Here is a 25,345-nt window from a genome sequence, read left to right on the forward strand (position 1 = left end):
CCTCACAGCATCAAGTGCTTGCGATAATTGAAGTCTGAAAATATTTCAGAGACAGCTGAAATACCAATTTATTTTTAAGGAATATATTGAATTACCACCAATCACACAAAAAGGGTGACTAGAGCAAGACTTACATATTTTGTTGTTGGACTTTTAGCTTAGCGTTTGATGAAAGACCAGCTAGTTTTAACCTAGATAAGTTGGAAAGATTATTCATCTAATGTCTTCTCTGGAAGACTGCAGCTCCAGTGCTAATAAGGGAATTTAATTAGATGGACAAGCCTTGACAGCAATCCTTTTCCAATACACTTAGTATTGAAATAGCTGTGTGTTCCAAGATTTATAGAAGAAATCCACTATTCGTGTTAACGTGGAAAAATATCTGAAAGTTTTGACTACCCAATATGTAGGCTCTTGTTCTTCCTACTTCATTTGTGACATACAACGCGTTACAAACAATTATATCAACTGCACAGATGAAACCCCTGTTCCAAATGCATATGCTATAAAATTTGAGCAGAACTGACTTTGTCCTCGGCATTAGTAAGTCTCACAGATTCACTGGAAACCAGCCCAGGACAACAGACCATTCAGCAGCGCCTCCAAGCAGGACACCAACCGTTTCTCCTTCCTACGGCAGCACCCAAGGCCCAGGACGGAGGAGAGCTGCTGTGCACAAGGGCACAGTACAAACACAAAACGCAATCTCTTTCAGTGTATTGACAATAGAGACATGCACACACATGAAATACGCAGCAAAAAAAGCACAAAGGCTAGTACTTTCTACAATTGTAGAGGGAAGAAGCCTGCCAGCAGGCTGATGGAACACTTGAGATAAAGTAGCATAATCAATAACAATGCTGCACCTTTAAAAAACAGCAAGTACAACGCAATCAATTCATATCTTGGTGAAGTAGCGTAATAAAAATCTGCAACTACAATAAGCTAATTTAATGATACTTTATCAAGCGCTCACATTTTCAACTACTGTTGTTCACGGCAGAATGAAGCCTGTGTAAAAATATGTCATGAGTCAATATGGCATTCTACTGAAGAGAAAAGACCCACATCATTAAAATCTTAAGTAAGCCTTCATTAAGTAAAATACATGAAATTAGCTCCTTCAAAAGAATTTAATTAGTCAACACATGCAGGTTAAACTCACAATCTGCCATTGTGGTTTTTTAAGCCATTCATTTTCTTAAAGCTTTGTTGTAAGAAGGATTTTTTTTTATTGTTATTTTTATAATACAGTTAGAAACCACAGTTCCTTTATGAAAAGGACAAAGTATCCCTTGCGAACAGCAAGACACATTTTCATTGCTACTCTGTATAAAGCGCTGCCTTGTTACAGAAATTTCAATCATTTTACGCATCTTCATTAAGTCAGAGACACGGTTCAGCTTTTCAGAGAAACCTTAACAGCTGCAGAGAAAAGGAGGGACAACAGATTCTTAAACAGAAAAGAGGAATTACCAGTTATCTAGCTGAAATGAAACCTCTGGGAAGCCCCATCTGCAGTCCCAGTCATTACAAATCACAATAATTATGTGAGCTCTCAGCCCATATATAAAATTTCAATACCTGTGAAGGGCTGCAATACTGCAATGTCCACAACACAAAAACATCACCAGCTCATTTTGCGAAGCTTCAGGCTACTTGTAACACCAAGAGAAGATGAATCAATAAAATGTTATCAGTAAAACAGTTTGATTCCTGCACAGCTAAGCGCATGGCCACTTCTATATTTCAATCCCCTCAGGTCAATATAATTTTACACAGTTACCCAATTCTCAGCAGTGAAATGATACTGGTGGATGTTTCAGATATTCCAAAGCACTTACTTCTACGTGAGGGATTAAAAAAAAAAAAACAACTTTTTTTTTTCCTATCTGGTTCAAAAACTTGGATCTTTAGCACAGTCTTAAATGCTAGCAGTTACCCCAGCTCCAGGAAATTAACTTACTCTCAACAGTTCAGTAGGCCAAATCCTACCTGTCCTATTCACCCAGTGCTTAAATAGGAGTTTGGGAAGAAAAGCAAGTCAAATCTGGATTTGGCCTTTCATTTAAAGTAAATCTAGAGACATGAAATAAGATGTAATTTCTGCCTACTCAAGAAAATCAGCCCGTTTACGCAAATTGAACTATTCACCAATAAATTCTGCTAGGTTACTCACCACAAGGACTGAAGAAACTGTAAATGCTACTGATAAAGACTAACTGCATAGTTAATACAACATTTTTCCCCATATCCAGATAATTCTTCAGGCATACTCTTAATTTCCAGCTTCCCACCTGGGTATGCAACAAAATAATGCCTCAGGTTAACCACACACCTCCAGAGAGCTGCATTTTTTGCGTAAGTAAGAGCAACAAGTACGCCTCCAAACCTATTATTGGACCAGTCATGGGCCCTGTGAAGGCAACTGACTTCAGCAAGACAGGACTGTAGACCCAAAAAGGCAGAAATACCTCAATTTTTTTTCATTTTGCTACCAACTGCATCTCACCCGTTTCCTTCTTTAACTCCTGCACTATAGACAACAGACAAAGAAATACCAGTCAACTCAAAGGCAAAAAGTGCATATTTTTAATGTAATACAAGACTGTTTATTTCTGTATTCAGTTCTTCGAAAAAGTAAGGAACATTTTAATAACTAGAATGTCCATAAAGCACCATCTACTCTCCTGCCGTAGCTCTTCAAAGATTTAGTTTCCTTAAACACTTAAAGGATGTTGGAAATATGGAAATATATATGGTGCAATTCCCTTGCCACTTTCCTCTTATTAGGAAATTACAATAATGCATTTCTAGCACTAAACTTTAATAGTTTAAAAATTAGCAGAAAAGGCCTATCGCTAAGAAATGAAGCACACATTTATGAAAAGACAAAGCTGCTCTAACCCATTAATGTTTGTGTTTTCTTATATTACCAAAACTGTTCTCCTAACTTTCCCTTGAACAAGTCTCATAATGGCAAATTCTCAGACAGTAACACTTAAGTGATCTCCATACTCTGCCTTCCTCCTAAATAATGAGCCAAACCACCACGGATACACACAGGAGGAAGAGGCCTGTGTATTTTACTAGAAGACTTGAGCTCATGAAAATCCAACTGCATCAATCCTTCTTTTATTATTCTTTCAAACTTCCCAAATCAAATAACTTTCTTGAGCTTGGCTAGAGCCTTCTGAATAGAAGTTCCACTGGGGAAAGAACTTTTAGATTAACAGCACAATACATTCAGAAATCAATAGATAAACCCTTTGCTTGGCAGCACTACCCGATACCGTGAGACTGAACTAGGTCTCGGGAAATAGAACAAACCACTCGGAAACAACTTTCCTAATCTGCCTATTTTTGTATTGGCATTGAAACCGGCAACGTGAACTTCACCTTTGTATCACACTCAGGGAATTATTGTTTGAAAAATGTTCTGATTCAGTAATACTTTTTAATTGTAAAAACACTTCCATCTTTGTATTAAAACCAGGTTTTGTTTGGTGGTGCTTTTTTTTAAAACTACAGAGATAAAGCGGAAAAGCACTAAGGCAGCTCAAAGATAACCACACGTACGGGGTGCTCATCCTGATATAATGCAAGCCCCTTAAAGTGAGAAAACAACGTGATTAGACACTCAGGCGAGGCAAAGGGATAGAGTGAAACTTCTAAGCTTCTCGTGAAAATTCTTTAAGCCTGGTCTCAACTTCACTCGAACGCCTGGCTTAGAGAACAATCTAAGCCAATCCTGTCTATGCTGGAAGCAGGATGGCTTTAACTTTTTGATCCATTTGACCTCTTCTTTCCCCTCACTAACAGTGTTGCTTTTTCCATTCACCAGAATCTGTTCTGGATAGGTCACGAGCATTGGAGGAGAGAGGGTAAATCGGAACAACATCCATACTTGGCCAAAGAAAGCCAGACCAATTTTGCTGTGAGCTGCAATCGTGAAGCCCAACTGGAGAGCACAGCAGAGCTGGCTATGCTTTTTAAATAGACAAAGCCAGTAGTTGTCAGCGAACAGAAAACACGCTTTTGCTTCTACCCAATGTGCCTATTATAGTAGTCACAGACATCCCAGTTCTCAGCTCTGTAGGATATGAACAGGACACAGCTCACCACAAAGGGCATCCCACTGCTTCACCCCCGTGGTTCAATGCCAAACCCGCTCAGAATTGACAAGAAGTGTCCATATACTGAGACACAAAAGGAAATGGATTTCCCAAAATTTTGATAAGTCACTCAAACAGCTCTAATGGTACAACCCCCCGAACTCAGGCAGGACATCTCACTGGTGCTACTGTTGTGTTATATTAATTAAAAACTTACATTCGTTATTTATTATCCTGTAATTCTGTAAGGCAAATCCAAAGAAACGTTGCCATGACAAACACACAGTGGAGTTTTCATACTAACCTGATCCCCATGATATCCTTTCCTTCAACTAACAGAACCCCATTTTATTATATCTCAACTAGACAATCAAAATCTTTTCGGCCCTGCTGGCATTAGCCTTATAAAGAGACAGATCGCCAAATCTAAAAATCCTTTGCAACGAAGCAGAAGAGCTTTACGCACAGCCAGACCTCTCGGATGCCATGGGCTAGGATACCATGTTATAAGGCTGTAAAACCATGGCCTGTGGCTCCAGTCCAGGCTGCGGAGTAATTTAATCTAGCTCACAAAGAAATCAGGAAAATGGCCTCTGCTGTGCTGAATCAGCAGTGCTGGAAGCCGTGCCACCCTCTATCAGCTAGTAAGAGAGCGCTTTGTCTGCGGTGCCAACTCCGTGTAGAGCAACTATTGGGCAAAAGAAAAGACCAGCAGGAATATTATGTGCCAGATTTTCACTAGATGTAAGTCAGAATAGTTCCAATGACTTCGGGAGTTGCACTGATTTACATCATTTCAGGATTATAAAGATTTACATCCACTGGAAGTTTCACCTCTTTTTTTGTCTTTTAATTAAAAGAATGATGTAGACTTGGCAATAATACAAGTCTTCAACAGTAAGATTTGGGAAGGATCTTGAAAAAGTTTGGTAAAGCTCAGGGAAAAGCAGTAAGCCATTTTTAGTTTAAAAGGATACGGTGGCTAGATTAAAATTCACAAGATGTATATAAATTCTGATCTATACATGAGTAATATACATAAGCATATACTTTCACTCTTTACACTGGAGCTCCCTAAATATAACAATGGCAAAAGAACAGCAATAAACGAAAACTTTCTTCATTCAATCTGGTTATACATCATGAAAAAACTATCAGCACAGATGTTATCTCTATTTATGAGTCATGACTAGGGCCAAAACAAATGCCATGTATTACTTCTTTTTTTTTTTTCTCCTAACTGTAAGTGCCAAAAAAAAAAAAAAGACTACCATTGGGATTAGGAAAAAACACATGACTGGGAAAACCAGGGGGTACTGCTCATCAGGAAGCAAGCCAACTGGGGCAAAGTTTGGTTTGCTCTGATTTCCAAATGAACTCCTAACTACTACATTATGTCTCAGTGACCTCAGAGCAGTTTCTGCTGCTTATCTGTTCACCTCTCAAAGAAAGCTCCATAATCAAATAAAAAAAGCTCTTTGCCCAAGACAGAGCGTGCCTAACACTGCCCTCAGAAATGTGCACATACCTCATTAGTTCCCCATAGGTGACCACGACGGGGAAAGAACAGAAGGAAAGTGAGAATCATTCTGGTGCTTGAGATCCTTACACGGGCAACAGATTTATGTTTTAAGACCGAAAGTGAGCAGAACCTGTAGGCACGGCCATGTGAAAAACTATGTGCAGTTGCTCTTCACACTATTCCTGTGGCACAGTGACCCACTCCCAAGCCAGCTGAGCCTTCAGAAACACTTCGAATAAATAAACAGGACACTGTTTACTAGGGCAGTTCGGCTGATGTGTTACGCAAGAACTTAAAAATAAACTGTTTCAAAAGCCACCTAACAAAAGAAAAGCTTAAGCCAAACTGCCTTGAGAAATGTAGTTTCATTCCACCGTATCTTTTTCAGTAGTCACCTCTGAACATGTCAGTGTTAAATCTCCTGTTTCCAATGAGTCCGATTTAAAAGTGTTCTTCAAAGGCTTCTGCAATTTTAGGAGTATTAAATTTTATACCTCCTAAGCTCTTTATTAGCTGGGGAAGTACTCAATTGACATTCACCAGATATTAACATTTTTGAGCATGTGTTACTGATTCTGGCATATAACCTTGAGCTTTTAGTTTTTAAATTATTATTATTTTTCTTTTCTTTTTTCCCCCCCCTCCCCCTTTTTCAGCACAGCTGTCCTAGGAACAGTAGGTTTCTTGGTGTGTGGATTCCCTGCAGATTTTTCTTGGAGGTGCAGACACATATATTGCAATCAGAGACTGTTCACAAGGGACCCCAATGCAGATGAAACGTTGGGAAAAAAAAATAATCACTTAGATTGTTAATAAACTGTGGCAGAAATGTTGTCTTCTCTTTAGGTCTCCATAATAGGCACCACTTCTGGAGATGTCCAGACCCAACATGAACCATGGCCCAGCAGTTTTGTGGGGTACCCAAGCCTCCAGGCACTCAACGTTCCACATCTCTTCTTCCCACCCACCCCCATTTTAATTTTCTATTTTTTTTCCAGGAGCAACCCCACTCCACAGATATTAAAACTCTCCCTCTTACAGTTGCATTGCCAAAGGACACTACTGCTGCATTAACAGAACTTTGCTTCATCATCATGTCTTCCCAGGCAATGAAACTTGCTACATTATTATAAAGGTAAAACCAGCTGCGCCACTATTGCTCAGTTCTGCTGCTATTTCACAGGATACAGCCAACATTATGCCTCAATTCGCAGCAGAAAGGGAAAATAAAACTTTGTTTTATTGAAAATACTGGGAAAATTCATTCCAGTAAAATGCATCGTCTGCACTGAGCTTTGCCAAAACACCAGAGTTAATTCACCACTCCTCTCAAATTCCCTGCAAAGACTCATGTAATGGGTATTCAGTGATCAGTATGGGATTAAAGCTCTATTTTATGTCCAACACGAAACCCAGCATTTCTAACTGCCCACTGCCCCACAAAACCCTCCAGCGTGGGTTTCTTCTAGTCAGGAGATATCAAAACCACCCTGTATGATTAGAGTAGCTTGCTTGTTACCAGGTATAGCAACCAGCCTTTTAACTTCCAATTCCTCTTATGTCTTCAACTCCAGGCAAACAAAAAAAAAATCTCTTTGTGTAAACTTTGCAGAGAGATAATCAATCTACTATTCAGTTATTTGAACAAGCTTCTGGAGTTTAGCAATCTAGAGATCATTAAACTTCTCCTGACGAGGGTCTCTTCTAGTTTCAACACAGCATAGGAAAATCTTTGGGTGCAATCCAAACATTCTTGATGGCTGCCACCCTTGAAGATTTCATCACACGTAATCTTACGATGACCTATAGCTTCTCCTTTGTCCAAGCAACCACAGACTTACCTTTCTTCATCCTCAACCTGTCCCTTCTTCTTCCCCCACAAAAGGAAAAACCCAAACACCACCAAAAACTCTTTTTTTTTTTAATGACACTTACCCACATTTCTTTATCCACTACAGAGGGTCAAAAGGCAAAAAAGGACATGGAAGCAATTGAAAAATGTTCAGAAGCCCATGAGAAGATAAATAAATGAAAGAATAATTCACCCAAATAATTCAGGCACAAGATAAAAACACTTAAAGCTTCTGGAGATGAGCAAAACAGTTGCCTTTCATGTGTAATTGTGTAAACCTTCTGTTTTCAAGGGAGCTAAGCAACCAGCCAGCAATAATTAGGCTCCTGACAGGCAAGTAGCAAGGCATACAGGACCTGAAACAACGACTTTTTCTGATTCCCCAGGGAAACACTTTCACTGGGAGGGAAATACTCTACAAATAATTTTCCATCTGGAAATCCACTAGCCCTACTCTATTCCCGCCCCCTGAAGTGAGATGCTCCAGAATCAGATCTGATCAGCAGAGGGAGTCTCTTCCTCTTACACAGAGATCAGCACACATCTGCCTTGCTTGAGTTACCAAAAACACACAGGCATGACGGGCAAAATTAAACAGAGACACTAAACAAAAGTATTTAGGTGTGGGCTGAGCCTTCTACTAAGCTTTATAATACAGATACGATAAAAACAGGCAGTGTAATACCTAACCGTTTTGTGTAGAGCAAACGAACACCTTGCCCTCAACACCTTACAAGATCAGACAGATCACAGCATGGGAAATGGGGCACAGCAACAGTCAAAATCCATCAGTACAGTGAAAACACCGACTATACCAAAGGGTCCATCCATACTCCACAGACACACCGCCATTTACTATCTTAGCTTTAATTTAATCCTGTCCTTTCAGCTCATATTGGGATTAGTAACAGCTCCTTCAATACAAACGTCCTCCACTGAGCAGACCCCACTAGAGACTTGGGGGAAACCAGCCGGAAAAGCATGTCCTGTAGCCTGGAAACAGACATCTGGTGCTGGCCAGCAGCTGAGTTGGGGCATTGAAAAAACCCTACAAATTCAGTGTCTCCAATGCTGGACAAAGAATTGAAGCAGTCCTTCCCCTCCAACAGCAACAGCATTTTATTTAACTTGCATGAGCCTATCCTAGGCTTTTAATCTGGAATGTTTCTAGATGGTGAAAATTCAAAGATCCCAATGTTTGCAACTCTCATAAAAGCCAGGAAAAGTACTGACAAATGGAAATGTTTGGATTTGTGTTCCTACAGATCCCAGATATAAAACATCAAGACATAAAAGGCTCAGATTACAAGCCACTATTTTAATTTTAGTTATATCCATAACTTTAGCCAGAGCATAAGTTTTAATAGTTCATGGTCAAAGCAGAAGGCTCCATCACATGGGCTCTGTGACAGTCTGTTCTGAACTGGTTTTGTTCAATGCTTTTATTAACAGAACAGATAAAGGAATACAGCATATGTTTGTTACATCTGCAAGCGATACCAAAGCACGATGCAACTGCAACTCTGTTGGAGGCCAAGATTAGAATTCAAAACAATCCTAACAAGTCATATCAGGCCAATAAAAAGTAGTTCAATAGAAGAGGAGCAAGGTAACCCAATTCAGCAGGATTAATCAACTACACAGAAAATGCCTGGGTAGGTAGCAATTCTTCAAAAAACAATGTGGGAGGTTATACTGGATCACAAGCTGAACGTGAGTCAACAGTGTCATACTGTTAAGAAAAAAAAGCAAACACGTTAGATAAATCAACTGGAGCATTGCCTGCAAAACAGGCAAAGTAATCCTCCTTGTCTGTTCAGCACTGCGAGACTTGGCTGGCATAGTCAGATCAACTTGGGGCGTCAAGCTAGTAGCAAAGATAAGGGCTGAGAGAAGGGAGCCCAGGCACGACACGTTAAAGGGAACAAATGAGTGGTTCAGCCTACAGAAGCTGAAAAAAAAATATTTTCAAGCATGTTGGGGGGGAAAAAAAAAGCAACAACTGTTCTCTGTCTATGACAAATAAGATGAATAGCAACAGGTTTAAATTGCATCAAGAAAGCTTCAGCTTAAACGCAAAGGAAGGAAAGGAAAGCAATATAATATATTGGCTGTGGTCCCTACGACAGGATCTTCAAGACCACACCGGGGACAAACCCATTACAAAGGAGCTGCTCACGCCTTGAGGAAGGAGCGTGCATTAGACATCCTCTTGAGTTCCTCCAGCCCTATTTTCCTACGTGTCCATGAAACACCAACAACAGTAACGAGCATGAGCAGGTCCAGGTAATACCACAGACAGCTCTCGGTGAAATCAGAGACTTCCTGAAAAAAAACGTATGGCCAGAAGCAACTACAGGGCAAATATCAAACACTCAGTATTGATCTATTAATCACCACTTTGACTGTATCGGTAACAAACAGGTTATTAAGTTTTATGCTTTAAACTAGTCCGGATTTGCACTTTTTCAAGTGCAACCATTTCTTTACTTTCTAACATCTTCACAAGCTCATTTCTTGATGTTTTTACTTCATATACCAATAATCCCAATATGCTTTTCCTGCTACATGGTGAAGTAACAAATGTTTGTTTCACTGACCTGCCTTTTATGATTCTCTAGACACAAACCACCAGAGCGAGCTAATACTTAGCTTTGTATGGAACAGTTTTTGTAATCTTGACTATTTATCTTTGAATAATTGCTATATTCATAATTATTTGGAAGACAATTTTGCTTCATAAGGATTGGAATTGCTACTAGACAAAGTCAGTATAACAAAATTTTAGACTAGAAGTAATTTTTGTGACTAATCTATGAACTGCTACAAAATCGTGATTTATAATAGGCATAGTAATAGCCTTAATGATTGCAGTGCTTCTGGGTATCAATGAAACACACAGACAGGCTCATTTCAAAGCAGAAAGGGCATTTATGGTTTTTTTCTCCTTCATGGGTGGCCCATACATATCTTCAGGGTCCTTGGAGGAGCTTCCAACATTCCCACTGTGCGTTCCACAGAGTGGCTGCTATTACCATGCTAATGTTAATAGGCTGTAGCTTATGTGACCCCTCCGAGCAGCAGCTATTGCACAGCATAACTAGCAGTGCGCTGAATTACTGCCACTGGCTCTCTATTACAAAACACTGGCAAGTGGTGAGGAACAGTGGCAGGAAAGTAGAGAAGGCAAAGCAAAAAATAATTAAAATTTCATATTGGAAGGGAGTGGAAAGCAGGAATCTAACAGGCTGGCAAAGAGAGATGCTGGAGCCTGGGGTCATGAGGCACGGGGCAGCAAGAGTGGCCGAAAAGTCGCTGTTTCCAACGACAGCGCAGCCCATATGCCAGAACATTTGCCACTTCTCTCTCCCTCTGTGCAACTGCAATTCAAAAATTAATAAATAAATTAGGGACAATGAATATAAGCAAGAAAAATCATAAAGCCTGTGGCAAAAAGAAATCTTGTTCAACCCAACTATTTTTTATATTGCAGAAAACTCGCTTGGGAAAGATTCTGCTGAAAGAAGCGAAGCAGCCAGTACTAATGACAAGTATTTTGGGAAAACAGAAACTCCATATGCTCTCTTTTTATTCTACTAAAAATAAAGAGGAAACCAAGAGCTTTTTGAATTTACGTGTAACATTTCCTTACACCAGGAAACAAACTATGCCTAAGTTAAGTCTGGACATTAATGGAAGCAAACAGCAGAACGCTGGTCCCTGGTGTTTCAATTATTCTCTCTGTAGAGGTTATGCTTCCAAGAAGTTACAGAAACACAATTTCCCTGTAAGGATCATTTTTTCAGGCTGTTGCAATGTTTTTATCTAAAGCTATTTGATCTGTATTTGCAGAAAAGCTCAGTTCATCACTCTGCCTTTTCATATATTCACCTGTAAAGCGTTTCACAGCATCACAGCGCGGTGGAGGCTGGAAGGCAGCTCTGCCGAGCGGCTCATCCAAGCCCCCGCTCAGCACGGCATCAGCCAGAGCAGGCTCCAGGACTGCGTCCAGTGGGGTTCTGAGTATCTCCAAGGATGGAGACTCCACAACGTCTCTGAGCAACCTCTTCCAGTGTCTGACAACCCTCGCACTGGAAGTTTCTTCCCACATTTAACTGCATTTCAGTTTGTGCCCGCTTCCTTTTGCCCCTTCTCTGCACACCACTGAGAAGAGCCTGGCTCCATCGTCTCTACGCCCTCCCATGAGGTATTAATACACGATGATAAAGTTTCCCTCTGAGACTTCTCTTCTGCAGGCTAAACAATCGCAGCTCTCTCAGCCTCTCCTTTCAGAAATACTAATAAATAAATATTTAAACAAAGTATCAAAACCAATATATCGCGGTATACCGAGCAGTAAGAAAACCCTCTGACGGCATGGCTGGGCAAGGACACTTCTGAGCTTTACCTGAAAAAGCAACATTGGGGGTCATTTAAGCAACAAAAGGGAAATTGAATGCGAAGCCAAATGCTCTTCAGAACCTTTGGCTAGTGCACAAAAGGTTTACATACACAAAAATGGACACAGATCAAGTCCATCAAGCCAGCATAAATTCCTATCACAGTGCTCAAGATCAGGGTCCTGGAGAAATCGGTCTCTAGTCACTGGCACAGGTTCATCTCCAAACCTTTATCAAACCACTCAAAGCTGGAGTTACCAGAGGCAAATACTGGTCTTTATTTTTCAAACACCACTTTCTGGTCTTAGTTCTTAGCATTTCCATTTGCCTAAAAACAAAAAAGTAGGTTTATACAGGAAGGGCACTAATGCTAAACACATGAGTAACTTCAAACCGAACAGAAACTCCCTTCATCCCTATGTTACTCAAATTCATTCTACTATATGAAAAAAAAAAAAAAATCAAGCAGCAGATTTCCAATGAAATCCTATCCTCTGTAGTTTTAATCTCTTCTTGCCCTTCAAATAGGACTTTTAAGTATTATCTATACTACTAAAATATTCTGAGCTATGCACATGGCCCATGCTACTGTCAAACTAAGTACCTCAGCAGCTTTAGTTTGCAATGAAATAAGCTACCTCGAGAAAAACATTACACTCATTTCCAGGGTAGAAATTAAGGCAGAAAGAGGCTTGCACATAAATATCAATGAAATTAGGTGATGAGAAGTGGCATTAGGTCAATGAAAATTAAGCAAGAAAATATTTCAGTGCTAGAATAAGTAAGTTTCATTTGCCACATGCAAAAAAACAGAATTTCCCAAATGCTTTCAGCATCTGCTCTGTGAGATCAGAGCTCATGAGCTCTGTCAGCAACAGTCAGTTTCTGAAGAAAGACGTGACTTTAAAATTAACATTTTCTAACCTTAAAAGACCTAACATTATCGGTTTGGAGTTCAAAACAACAGGTATGTCACAATAAATCACAAATTGATACTGTTCCAGACATGGCTTATCTCCTAAAAGCCTAAGCATAAATAAAGAAATGAATAAATTATTCAACAGGAATTGTTGTTTTATTTTCTTCCTTAACATCTATTTGTTTAGAGTGCCTAATGTGAAGCAGCGCAATTCTTTAACAGACAAATTCTGGAAGAAAGAGGGAAGCTTCAAGTCTGCTGTTGGAGAAGCAGATTTATTCAGATAAAAATCAGTTAGCTCCCCAGAACGCAGAAAAAAGTAATTTTACTTGGGTTTGAGGAATTTGGTTCAAAGCTCTGATCTATAAAGCAATATATACAGTTATTAAACAGTGTAAGGGGATTAACTCTACAGAGTGTTATTGACTACTCCAGTCTCATTAACTGCGATTTTATTTAGATAAAAATGTCATCTTAAACATCACTTTTGTGTCAGAAGTTAGATCTGAAGAATAACATTAAAAATAAACATGCATCAGCAGTTCCCCAATGTGTGGCAGCTCTTTCCGGGGTGTCCCCTGGAACGCACGATTTAAATTATGGTTTTGATTTGCAACATGCCCATCAAGAGAAACTGCTTTTAAAAGAAGTTGTCCTGTGGAATGGGAGAAGTGTTTTCTGAGAGGCAGCTTCACTGGAGCATGTACAAGCTTAACATCGAAAGCTGATGTCTGTCTGCCTTTTTTTCCCTCTGCCTCTTTTTCCTCCAAGAAAGGAATAAAGAAAGGTTAGGGAAAGAGTTCTGGGTTCCCGGAGGACTTTTGCCTACTTTCAGATTTTATTAGGAAACTGTGAAGCTAATTATGTGTACGATAACTTCAGTAACTGCTTTTAATGCAGAATCACAGACCAGAAAATAATGAAAGCATGAATGGAAAAGTCTCTCTGTCTTTTAAACTCAGAGCAGCTCAGAGAAGGCACTGCATATTTCAGCAGGCTGCAGCAGAGCTTCTGTACTGCTACGAGGACTGAGCAACCCTCCAGAGGTGCTCAGAAACCCCACCAAACAGCAGGAACAAATCCCAACATTCCTCGTGGTCTTTGCTTCCGAAAAACATCCATACCACACACCAGAAGGCACTCGGAAGATGGGTGCGCGACCGGGAGCGCAGGGGGCACAGCAGGCACCCCGCGGCCGCAGGCAGGGCGCCTTCGGGATGGAGCGCCCTCCCAAGCACGCTTCAGAGGTGGACCGTGACCTGCTGAAGCCTTTAGGAACCAAGCTCCTACCAAAATGAACAGCGGCCACGTACGTATGTATTTTCTGGATTCTAGATCCAGGACAAGTGGGAAGCCAGACATACAGGCAGGCAGAACGTCCCCATTAACCAATTCACATACTGGGACCACACAGCGCTGCAGACACACGCTCACTTGCTAGGTTACTGTTTGTCACCCCAGGGGTATGCTCCTTCCCTCTGGGCACTTAGCAAAGCTATTAGTACTCCTCCTGAAAGATTTATTTGTCTCATGTTTTTGCAGGGGCCAAATTTCATGTATTCAGTAGTATTCTGGGGCTGTATGATTATGTCCAAGTAGAGCCATTAGTACATTTCACTAACACACTCCGCATTCAATTTCCTACATCACCTTAACCACAAGAATACAGTACACTTACCTCCAAAAGGAGACACAGTATATATCCCTACAGTACTACTACATGAATTACTAGTAACCAGCCTCAAACCGTTTGCAAAGGCTTGCTCAGGTTCTCTGCCCACCTACCCCCCCCTTTTTTTTTTTTTAATTTAGTGTTTGCTTCTACACTATCCCATGAAGGTTCAGCATTTTGGGTTTTTTCAGTTTATCTGTTCTAAACTTTCTAAACAGCATTCACAGCCTTCCTAAATTTGACTACTGGAAGTGATGAGTGCTGAATAGGATGGAGGTTTTGAAACTTTAGTGAGGAGAACAAAAGGCTTTGGCCATGAAGAACATCCTACCACTAAAAAACTTACGAGAGGTAGCCTCCATACTGAATTCTTATGAAAAAACAGGTATTTCAGTAAAGTTTTAATGTCTTTTATTTATTTGTTTTTAACGAAAAATAACGCTAGTAAAAATCCTAGCGTGGAAGGAATTACATTTTTATATATTTGCATAAAGCTTGGCTACCTTTGGTTTCATACACTTGCTTAAAGCAGAACATGCTGGCACAGTTTATTCATCTTCCCGTATGAAAATAAACTGCACTTCCACGCGCTTTTATCCGAACGTAACTGCCTACACAACTGAAGTTATCCTGCTACATCATTATAGGCGCTATTTAGGATGGGCAACAGAAACATGAATCACTGCAGATGAAGAGATGCACAGAAAAACAAAAAAGGAGCTGTACATACCAACTGATTACGCTGTCTCCTGATTGTAGGGAAAACTATGAGTTATGTTGTTTAACCTTATTTCCGAGAGGTGACCTGCTATAACCGTGATGGTACTAGGCTGGAAAAATAACACTTTTAACACCGTGATGTCATTCCACCCACTACCAGTTGCCACGATCTCACAGCACACCAATAAAACCTGAATTTCTAATTTAGGAAAATATTTGGGGTTTTTTTTAATTATGATCTTCAAAAATCTTACAAAAACAGTAAAGAGCATAAACCCAGTATCAAGAGTATCAGCCCCCCTTAGATCATACGGCATAATCACCTTTAGCATCCTACTCCTTACTTCTCTCCTTCCCCAAGAGGCCACTAGTCATCATCATTCCCATACACCCAAGTTAATACTCAGGGATCAGATCCCTTGAGTCAGTCCTGAACTGTCTTCAGCGCAGTACTGCATATCATTGATCCCCACCCCTCAGGACCAATGTTCTCACCATTTTAAGTTAACATTAATAATTAACAAAGAGAAAAAGATACCCGTGCTGTAATTGTCCTCTGCCAAACTGCAGCTCTGAGATTTTTCCTTAGGCTAAAGAAGAAAATAGTTAACGATCCTATTTTAAACGCTACCACGCATCAGTGATCAAGACTAAGTTTATTAGCCTGCAAACAAAAACAAAGACCAACAAATATAACAGATTACACCCCACCAACTTTCGTTAAGAGATGCAGGGACAGCATTTCTAAGGCAAGCACTGGCTCCACAAATCAACTCAGCTAATACCCCATCATCAGGCAACAATGTTAGCAGGGATGTGTAATACGTGGTATTTGTGGCACTACTGGGGAAAACTATTTTAAGTCTAATTAACATGAAATTTTTAGAATGCAAATGCTTTTCACTTATACATAAAACAAAATGCCGTGACATTTCTCCCATCCATTTATCATAAACAAGTTAATTACTGTGTAACAAATAGCTCCTGCTAGAATCTGTATGTTTTGAGGATGTTAGAGAGCTGACTCAGGCAAATAAGATGAACCGCAAAGTAGTAGTTAATAGCTTATGGCATACTTGTAATAAAACAATGACTCTGTAAAAGCTCTTGTTGTCAAATTAAGGTTAAGCTATTTCCATTGGAATAAGTCAATTATAAGCAGTCATTATCTGTTTAACTTGATTCAAACCTAGAATACTATAAGCACTTTCATTCTGATACATTCATAACACCGCATACATTTGAGAGCTGGATATTATAAAGCTTAAAAAGGGAAACGCTGGGTTTATTGCCACGCAGCTGATCACCAAACCATGTAACATCTGAACTTCCCAAAGCTGGCTGAAGTTCACCACGATGCTGAGGTCTATGTACTATCTGATTTCTGATGAACAGAACTTGAGGCAGAATAAACTGTCGCAGGACTCCCCACATCTCCTTCCTAAGGATGAAGTGAGGATTACGCAGCATAAAGACTTCACGTTTGCCCACTGGACTCCCCCGAGAGCCACGTGAACTACATATATACACTTCTTCCCCATAATTCCATGAAAGCGCCAAAAGGTGCATTCCTACCTACGTTTTTCAGGCAAGCAGTCCCATTTGGCCTAAAGATGAATTACTGAATGCTGATGAATAAGATGGTGGTAGCTGGCAGCAAAGCTTTGCGTGGTAAGATGGTGTGAAACAGTACATATGTCAATCTATCAAACATGATAATGTAAGCAATCTGAACCCATTTTTGGTCTGAACTATTGTACAATACTTTACCCAGATGGAAGAAAGAGATAAACATTTTATGCTTCAGACATATCAAGTGTTAGGAAGTAAAATTAAACCTAAACTGGAAAACTACCAATTTTACATGCTAGAGTATATATAAAGAACAACACAAGCACGAAGAAGAATTTCATGCAGCAGATTTTCTTCCCCATTATTGTACAAATTAATTAGATATATTTGTTTCCTATGATAAACAGCAGCATGTATTTGACTGTAGATTAAAAGGTGTAAAGACGACAGTTTACTTATTAGCAAACACAGCATTTGCACTTTTTTCTTTCTCCCTCAGTTGACAAAATGCTTACAAATCGCATACCTCGTGACAAAGTTATCAGGACATGATATCAGGAATCTTACAAGCGGTGCGTGCCACTTGCGTGCGTACCTTGAGGGCCAGTTCAGCCCTAAATCAGTGGTAGGTTTGCCGTGACCAATATAAAACTACAATTGGCCCCTAAAGGATAAAATTAAATAGACATGTATTTTCATTCAAATCAACTTGCCAGCCTACCTAAATATAATTTCATACTTAAAAATTATCAGTTGCAACTGAAATGAAATGACAGCCACTATGCTGTCTTCAAAGTCATTGCCAGCTAACTCCTCTAAACAGACCTTCTGCTCCATCCCGATTGTCCACCTACATAAACACGCAGCACAATTTACGAAGCATGAAACTGCAAAAAATACTCCTCTGAGCAAGTATATTAATGACATGATTTTCTAGTATTTGGAGGACATCATTGTTTATCAAATAATTTCCAAAGCTAAAAAGCATGAAATCTACTCAGCTTACAGACTGACCTGTGAAGCCTTACAGTACCTAAGTTTGGGAAAAATTGCTGCTAAATATGTAAATAATTGGTACTTGGTCTCTTCACATGTTGCTATATTCCTGGGCTTGTCTATGTCAAATCCGTGTTTGGTTATCTTTCAAACTAAAAATAAACTCCCCAACGTCTACTAATTATTGCCAGGCCAGTCAAGAGAATTCCTGAACAGCAAAACTAAGACAACTGGGCTCAGAAACAAAACTGACTGCCAGCTCATGTAGAGAAAAAATGTCCAGCCCTAGATTCTGCTGAAGCCAGAAAGAATACTGACAAGTCTCCATCTCTTTTGAGAAAAATCAAAGTAACAGAGCAGGTGTTTGCTCTGGAGGAAGACAGAAATCCCAGCTTTCTGGCAGAGAAATTCGCATGTGAGTAAATGTACTCAGGAGAAAGTAGCGAAGGGGTTATAAACCTTAAATAGAGCATCAAGTCCTGATGTCCTCCCTGACTTCCACAATGCACTATGTTTTTAGAACTGCTGTAACATCCACTAATGGTTAGTGATTTAACCCGAGGAGGGTGCTGGGGCAGGGGGGAGGCAGATTTTGATCTTCAAAAATTCTCTTGGAATAAAACAATGATTTTCTACATCATGCAAATATAAAGTTTAATTATTTTTAACTTGAAAGGGAGACAGATCAATACACAGGATAATCTATTCTTATTTGGATTACGAAGATGTCTTAGAGTTTACAATCACAAAAGTGGTTATAATCCTGCAATTACTATAAAGCTAATTGGTAGTTTCTTTTCGCCTGTGTTTTCATGTTGTCAGTGGGGCAGTAATGAAAATGAATACCACATTTGTGAACAGAATGTCTGTAGGCTTGTTTACCACATTTCCAACAACAACGTCTGCTTTATCATGCATTTCAAAGCAGAGATAATTTAAGGATCTTAGAATTTCATACATAAAAATACTTTCTAAAATATCAAATGTAGAGTTCCTTCAGACAGGGTGGGAGTGGGAAACTTAAAAGTGAAGCGGTGACCTCGCATACCATAGGCAAACAATCCACCTGAAGCAGACAGCACGCGGACTTTGAGTGATTCATCTACATTCAAAACTGTGCTCAGGTAAACCACTTAGTGTTCCATCCTCCTACAAACATAATTCTGCAGACAATTTCACCATCAAACCAGCATCTTTAAGCCTCCTTTCACCTCCCGAAAACACAGTTATTGCAGCACCTATTAAGCTTTTTATTCCACTTACCTTTGAGTAACTTCTGCCCTTCCATGATGTTTTGAGAGACGAATGCTGTGTAGTCGTCTTCTGAAAAGCCAGGCTTGCATGTGGGTCTAACTGTAAGATCCCCATTGTGTGCCTGCAAAAACAAAACAAGGAAAACACACACTATGACTTTTGTCATTTGGGAAAATGTTTTGCACCCAATGACTAGGTATTTAGGCACAGGCAAACCTGAACAGTAAAGCAGTGTGCAAGTAGAAACCGCTTGTGCTGAAGTGCCTATCTGTTGGAGTGGATCCATACTGTAGCTGCAAAAATAAAATGGGCCAGAAAATAGTTGCCTGACAACAATAGAGAGCATTGTTTGTAGGAAGGCTGGGGTACTGGGCACTGTCAGAAGAGAGGAGGAAACAAAGAGCAGCAATTCATCAAGGCGAGCTCTGCTCGCACTGGAGCCACGCAAAGGCCTGATTTTGCAACATCCAAATCACTGAGTTTTTGCTATTGAGAAACTGAGCAAGCCCCAGGACTGAAGGAGGAGAAACATCCCAGCTCGTAGCAGCCTCAGGAGCTCGTGGCCAGCTGAAGTCCCCTTCCTTCCCCTTCGCCCTGCTGCTACCTCTGTCACCCTCCAGACTCTGCATGAGGGGATGGAGGGGATGGAGGGGATGGAGGGGATGGAGGGGATGGAGGGGATGGAGGGGATGGAGGGGATGGAGGGGATGGAGGGGATGGAGGGGATGGAGGGGATGGAGGGGATGGAGGGGATGGAGGGGATGGAGGGGATGGAGGGGATGGAGGGGATGGAGGGGATGGAGGGGATGGAGGGGATGGAGGGGATGGAGGGGATGCCCAATCAAAAATGTAACAATGCCACTGAATAGCACAGCCCCATGCACCACCTGCCAGGATCTAGGGGGAAGCATCCAGCTGAATGCTCAGCTGCTCTGCTGCAACTTTGCACTGCGCAGTGGGGAACCAGCCCCTGCCACAGGGACACGTTAGCCCAGTCGTGGTAGTCCAGGCTCCTTAGGATGGAGTATGCAGTCCCCAGCTCCAACCAACTCACTGAAAACATGTAAGCCAGTGATTTACGCCTAGCAAGTGCCAGGTGATTTATGCACAAACAAGTGCTGGTGGCAAGGGATTTCTAACGCTCCCGGACTGTCGGCAGGGCTAGCCAGAGCATCGCTTAGCAATGCAGGCTGCACCTCCGATGCCTCCAGTCCCAGCAGCGCGGGCTGAGGCCAGGGGACCCAGAGAGCCACTTCCCCGAGAAAGTGCAACTCCAGGCGGGTACCTGCCTCCCCGGGGAGGGGGGCACAGCTCCCCCGGGCTTCCCAAAACGCTCCTGGACACGGACGACGCTGCATTACAGAGAGAGACAGAAGGGAAGAGGAGAGAAGGGTCCTTTTGGAAGAGCTTAGTAAGCAGAAAGCAAGCCAACATACTCTGCTAAAAATCACGCTCGGGAGACGGGTGCCAGCTACTGCATGGGAAGCGCAAGGAAGCAGCGGCTCGGTGGACTCTGACCGTCGCTGGCAAGATGTTGCCGTTAGGAAACATTTCAAAGGGTCTGACTGAGGATAATACACTTTGAATCTGAAATCACCCAATTATTGTCACGGCGCTCGCTCGATGGGAGCGCACGGGGGCTACTTCTGCACACCCACCAGGCTCCCCAGGGCTCGGACCCGGGACACCGCCACGGAGTCAACTCGGCACAGGGGGATTCGGGCAGAAAAATAAGCGGCTCTTGTTTCCGCAGCCAGTCCAACACGAGATACAGCAGCCGCCCGCTCGCACTGTAACACTGCAGCCACGCGTTCAGGCATTTGCTGATGTTCTGCAGACACCCCTTCATCTGGGGGGAACCCTAAAACACCCAAACTTTTCAGACCACTAGCCCCCTACGCAGCTCAGGCCCACTCGCTGTGCTTGCGGGCAAGAAATAAAAGTTAAAAAAGCACCGCCACGGCGCCGGCAAAGGAGGGACGGCTCGCACGGAGCGGGCGCGCTGCGCGACCGCGCCGAGGCGCGCAGGGCTCCGCGGGCGGAGCGGCACCGCCGCCGGGACGCGCCGCTACCCCCGAAGTTTATCTGGCGAGGCGCATCACGGAGGGCAAGTTTCGCCGGCGCGGCTGAGGCAGCAGATCCCACGCGAACGACAGCGCTAAGAAATAGTCATTAAAAGCTGTGATGGTGATGGAAAAAGGGAGAACCGGAGACAGCGGCAGGGAGCTGCGGGGGCGCCGCTCACGCACACTCACGCTCCCCCGCCCCGGTCGCGGGGACCCCCTCCGCGCCCCGACCCCGAAGTTGCCGCGGCCGCCGTGCCCGCAGGCGGCGGGCGCGGAGCGGCAGCGGAACCTCGGCGGGTCGCGGAGCCCGGAGGTGCTGCCTGCCCGCCCGCCCGCTCCCCCCGGGGCGCTCCACTTACCGCCGCCGAGCCCCAGACGGGAAGGAGCAGCACCAGCAGCACCCGCGAGCCGGTCCTCATGGCCCCGGCGGCGCCCGCCCGCCGGGCCGTGGCGCTGGCCGCCCCGCGCCGCGCTGCGCAGTGCCGGGGCCAGGGGGTCGCTGCCGCCCCGCTCCCGCCGCCGCCGCCGCCGCCGCTCGGCGCCCGCTCTGGGCTCTGGGCAGGTGAAGCGCCCGCCGCGCGCCGCCGCCAAGCCCCGCCCCGCGACGCGCGGGCACGCGCCGCCTTAAAGAAACAGGCACCGCCCCGCCGCGGGGGGGTGAGGGGGGGTGGCGGCTTTGCCGCCTCCCGCGCGCTCTGCGGAGCTCCGCGGGGAGGAAGGCGGGCGGCGGGGCGCGGGGGGTCCGCGGCCGCGCAGGGGAACCCCGGGAGCCGGCGCTCGCCTGTCGAGTGAACAAACTTACATGTCCAAAGACGAAAAACGAACATATTCAGGGAAAAAAACCAGCATATCCAGGAGAGGGACGTGTCCGCTGAGGAAAAAGTAGCATATCCAGGGGAAAACTAATATATCCAGCGGAAAGGTGTACCCAGTGGAGAAAAAAACTAACGTGTCCAGGTGACAAATAAGCATCCTGTGAGGAAAAACTAGCAGGTCCACAGGAAAGGCACATACCCAGGAGACGATGAGCATGTCCAGTGAGGGAAGCCCAGCCCCACTGTGAGGGAAAGGTCGCAGGTGGGGGGAGCAGCACATCCACAGGAAAAATTAACGGGTCGGGGAGGAAAAAACTAACATACCCAGAGAAGAAAAACCAGCATTCCTGGAGACAGGAAAAAATGACACCGGGGAAATGACGGCCCCGCCACGACAGGGACCCGCTCCTTCGCCCGCGAAGGCCGTTGCTGCCTATCGCCTCGTTTGGGAGGGAAAGGCCTCGCGGGGCGGCCGGTGCCGCGACGGCAGCAGGGAGCGGGGGCTTGCAGAGCTGCCAAGTCTGTCTGGGTGGGCTTTGGGCAGGCAGGGCATGGGGGTGCGGGTCAGTGAGCACCCCGGTTCAGGCTCTGCGTGTGCGGTGATCAAACCTGAGGCGGGAAGCGGGGAGAAGAGAATCCTGTGGGTGAACGGCAGTTTCAGGATCAGGTGGAATAATGGGTGCTGCCTGAACTAACTCCTCAGCCGTGCACGTGAGCCAGCCTGAGCCTGGCCCTTCTCAGAGGAAAACAGGCATGTCAGGCAGGCCTAGTCCACATCCACAGCAGTAGCAGATAAAGCTCACTCCACTAAACTAGAGGGTTTCTGGTGTAAAAATAAAGGCAGATCAAAACAGGGCCAGAAAGCGAAACTCAAGTCAGTTTAGTTTTCACAGAAAACTGAAAATGGAAAGCGGCGGTTTCGAGCGCTAAGTATGGCTCCTGCTATTTTCCTCCAGTGTGACCCTGGCATCCAAACACGATCTTTTTCCTGTCTGAATGCAGCTCAACGCCACAAATAGGAGTTCTCAGGCATGTGTATTTTGTGCATATAAATCCAACAACGATTTGCATAAATAGATGCATACTATCTGATGTACGTGCAAAATCAGACATTGCAGCTGAAAAATCTGGCCATTAAACTATTCTGTTAGATTCACACGTTTCCAAAGGAATGAGACACATAAATCCACTGACTGTGTCTTTTGCTATCGAGTAGATTTAATAGCATTGTGTTAACACCTAGAGATGTTAGCGAAGAACTGAGACCTCATTGTGTTAAGCTCTGTAGACTCGAATAATGAAAAGGTTGTTCCTACCCCACTAATTTACAGTCTTAGTGGATTATGAGGTTTATTTTGTTTTTAAACAAGTATTTCTGAATTTGTTATATAACATCAAATAAATCCCGTCATTGTATTGAATTTAGTGTATACCCTTTTTTATGAAGCACTTTCACAAAGGCAGAAATAATCAAGTGACACTATCATAGCAAAAAAAAAATCCTTATATGTATATATAAAGTCTAAATTTGTTCCTTTTATTTTTATCCTACATTCCAAAGTTTGGAGTAGATTGTTCCAGGTTGAAGGGCAGCTGCGGTTGTTGCTATTTAAATAAAACTACAAGTACTCTCCAGACTTCTGGGGATACTTTGGATTTGTGCAACTACAGTGTGGATATTTCCTTGTGAATACCTGTGGCCAGTTACTTTGACTCTTGCTGGACTACAGCTGTTGCCATGCGTGTGCTCACTCTGTTTGATAACTTCGTTAATATGACAAGTTCTACAAGTATTGTCAAAATAAGCCTGACACCACAACAGATTGTGAAGAAAAGGCAGAGCGTAGTGAAAAAAACCAGAATTCTTCAACATGTTTACAGTTGATTTCTAATCTGATGGCAAATTGATTTTTTTCCCAAACTAGTTTGCCATTCCTCTTTTCTAAGCTGCGGTAACTGACTCTGTACTTGCAGAACAAGTCTGCAAATGGAGTGAGTATGCTTTCCAGCTATGTTTCTGATAACACTGGCCTATGTGAGGCACCAGGTACTTTCCCAAACTGAGGTGTTTGCAGAAGGATCAGAGGAGAACACAAATCCAGTGTTCAGACAATGGAAATCGCCGGTTTACATGTGTGGTTGTTTTCACTCTACCATTTTCCTTCAACTCTTGACACTCCGATGAATTTTGGAAGGAATTAAAGTCTTGCTAACTGATTAACTACTAATTCAACTACCTCCTTGTTTAGAAGCACTTAACATGAAGTGCTTGTAAAATATCTTCCTTCAGATCTTTCAGGAAAATTAAAATATGCCATTTATGGTTTTGTACCTGTTGAATTTTTCACAAACTATTGCATTTAAGCATGCAGGTCTGACCTGGGCCTGAACATACGCTCTTTGGGAGGGTTTGCTTCAGACTCTCGCTTCACTTTGAGTCTGCTGGTAGACTGGTTATGAATTGGTATCCTTGCATAAAAAGGGAATAGGAAGCTCTACTGTCTAACATACGAACACTACAAGATGTGGATCGGGCTGGATGAAGACATTCAAGAGCACACACATGCACAGTAAATCAACTTGCTAAACACCTCAAGAGCAAAACTGCTGATCCTAAGAGCCAACTTGCTATACTGCACAACACTCAAGAGAATAAAAGGCTCGTAGATGAGACATCTACAGAACTGACTATGCCAAGATAATGAGGAGCGTAGCGTACACAAGGGATTTTTCTCTCCTTGATGCACACGTGTAATTCCTATTGACAGCAGTGGGAGTTACACTTACATACCAAGGGGACAATAGAACCCTTAGTGGTGGAGATGAGTATCAGATGTGAGCTGTGTTACCACAGATAGAAAATGAGAGAGAGGGAGGTGTGATCACTGAGGGACAGTACAACATACAATAAAATTGTCAAGCAGCCGTCAAATATATGAAAGCATGGGAATAACACATTAAATGGACAGGAGGTGAGAAAACAAAGTCTCAAGAGACTTTTGCCTTCCTAGCTTAGGACTGATACCTGAATTCCTGACTTGGGAAATATTCCTGCTGGCTTAGCCTGTTTAATTCTCTGATAAGTAAATGTTTTGCTGAACTCCAGTAAACATTTATGGCCTAGATGCTAAGGATAAAAAGTGGTTTTATTAAAAAGTTTGACAAACAAGGAGAAATGAAATTAATACAGTGTGCAGACCACACCTTAGGTTTCTTCTGTATGATCTGATGATTCTTGCTTCTTAAATAGGAGATAGCTAGCTCACCGATGATTTACAGAGTCATTATTACTAATTTTGGTTTGTGTCAAAAGTAGTAACAAAGGACAGAACCAGAGAAATAATGATGATTCTGGGTTGATAGCTAATGGCAAATTATGAGTTTATGTTAGCAGTTCAAAACTGAAATGAATGAGAAATGCCTTCAGATTTAATCCACATTT

The 25,345-nt window shown here is 42.7% G+C and overlaps 1 protein-coding gene across 1 annotated transcript in view; it reads right to left on the minus strand.

Moving 5' to 3' along the window:
* CDH4 (cadherin 4) overlaps nt 1–21,507 on the minus strand; it is a 464,357-nt gene extending 442,850 nt beyond the window's left edge. The window contains exons 1-2 of the mRNA XM_059827099.1: nt 21,448–21,507; nt 19,032–19,143 (exon numbers count right to left, since the gene is read on the minus strand). Of these exons, the coding sequence (XP_059683082.1) occupies nt 19,032–19,143; nt 21,448–21,507 (172 nt within the window). The remainder of the gene's footprint in view (nt 1–19,031; nt 19,144–21,447) is intronic.
* Nucleotides 21,508–25,345: the final 3,838 nt, after the last annotated feature.

The sequence above is a fragment of the Gavia stellata genome, chromosome 20, assembly GCF_030936135.1.
Source record: "Gavia stellata isolate bGavSte3 chromosome 20, bGavSte3.hap2, whole genome shotgun sequence".
NCBI classification, from domain to species: Eukaryota; Metazoa; Chordata; class Aves; order Gaviiformes; family Gaviidae; genus Gavia; species Gavia stellata.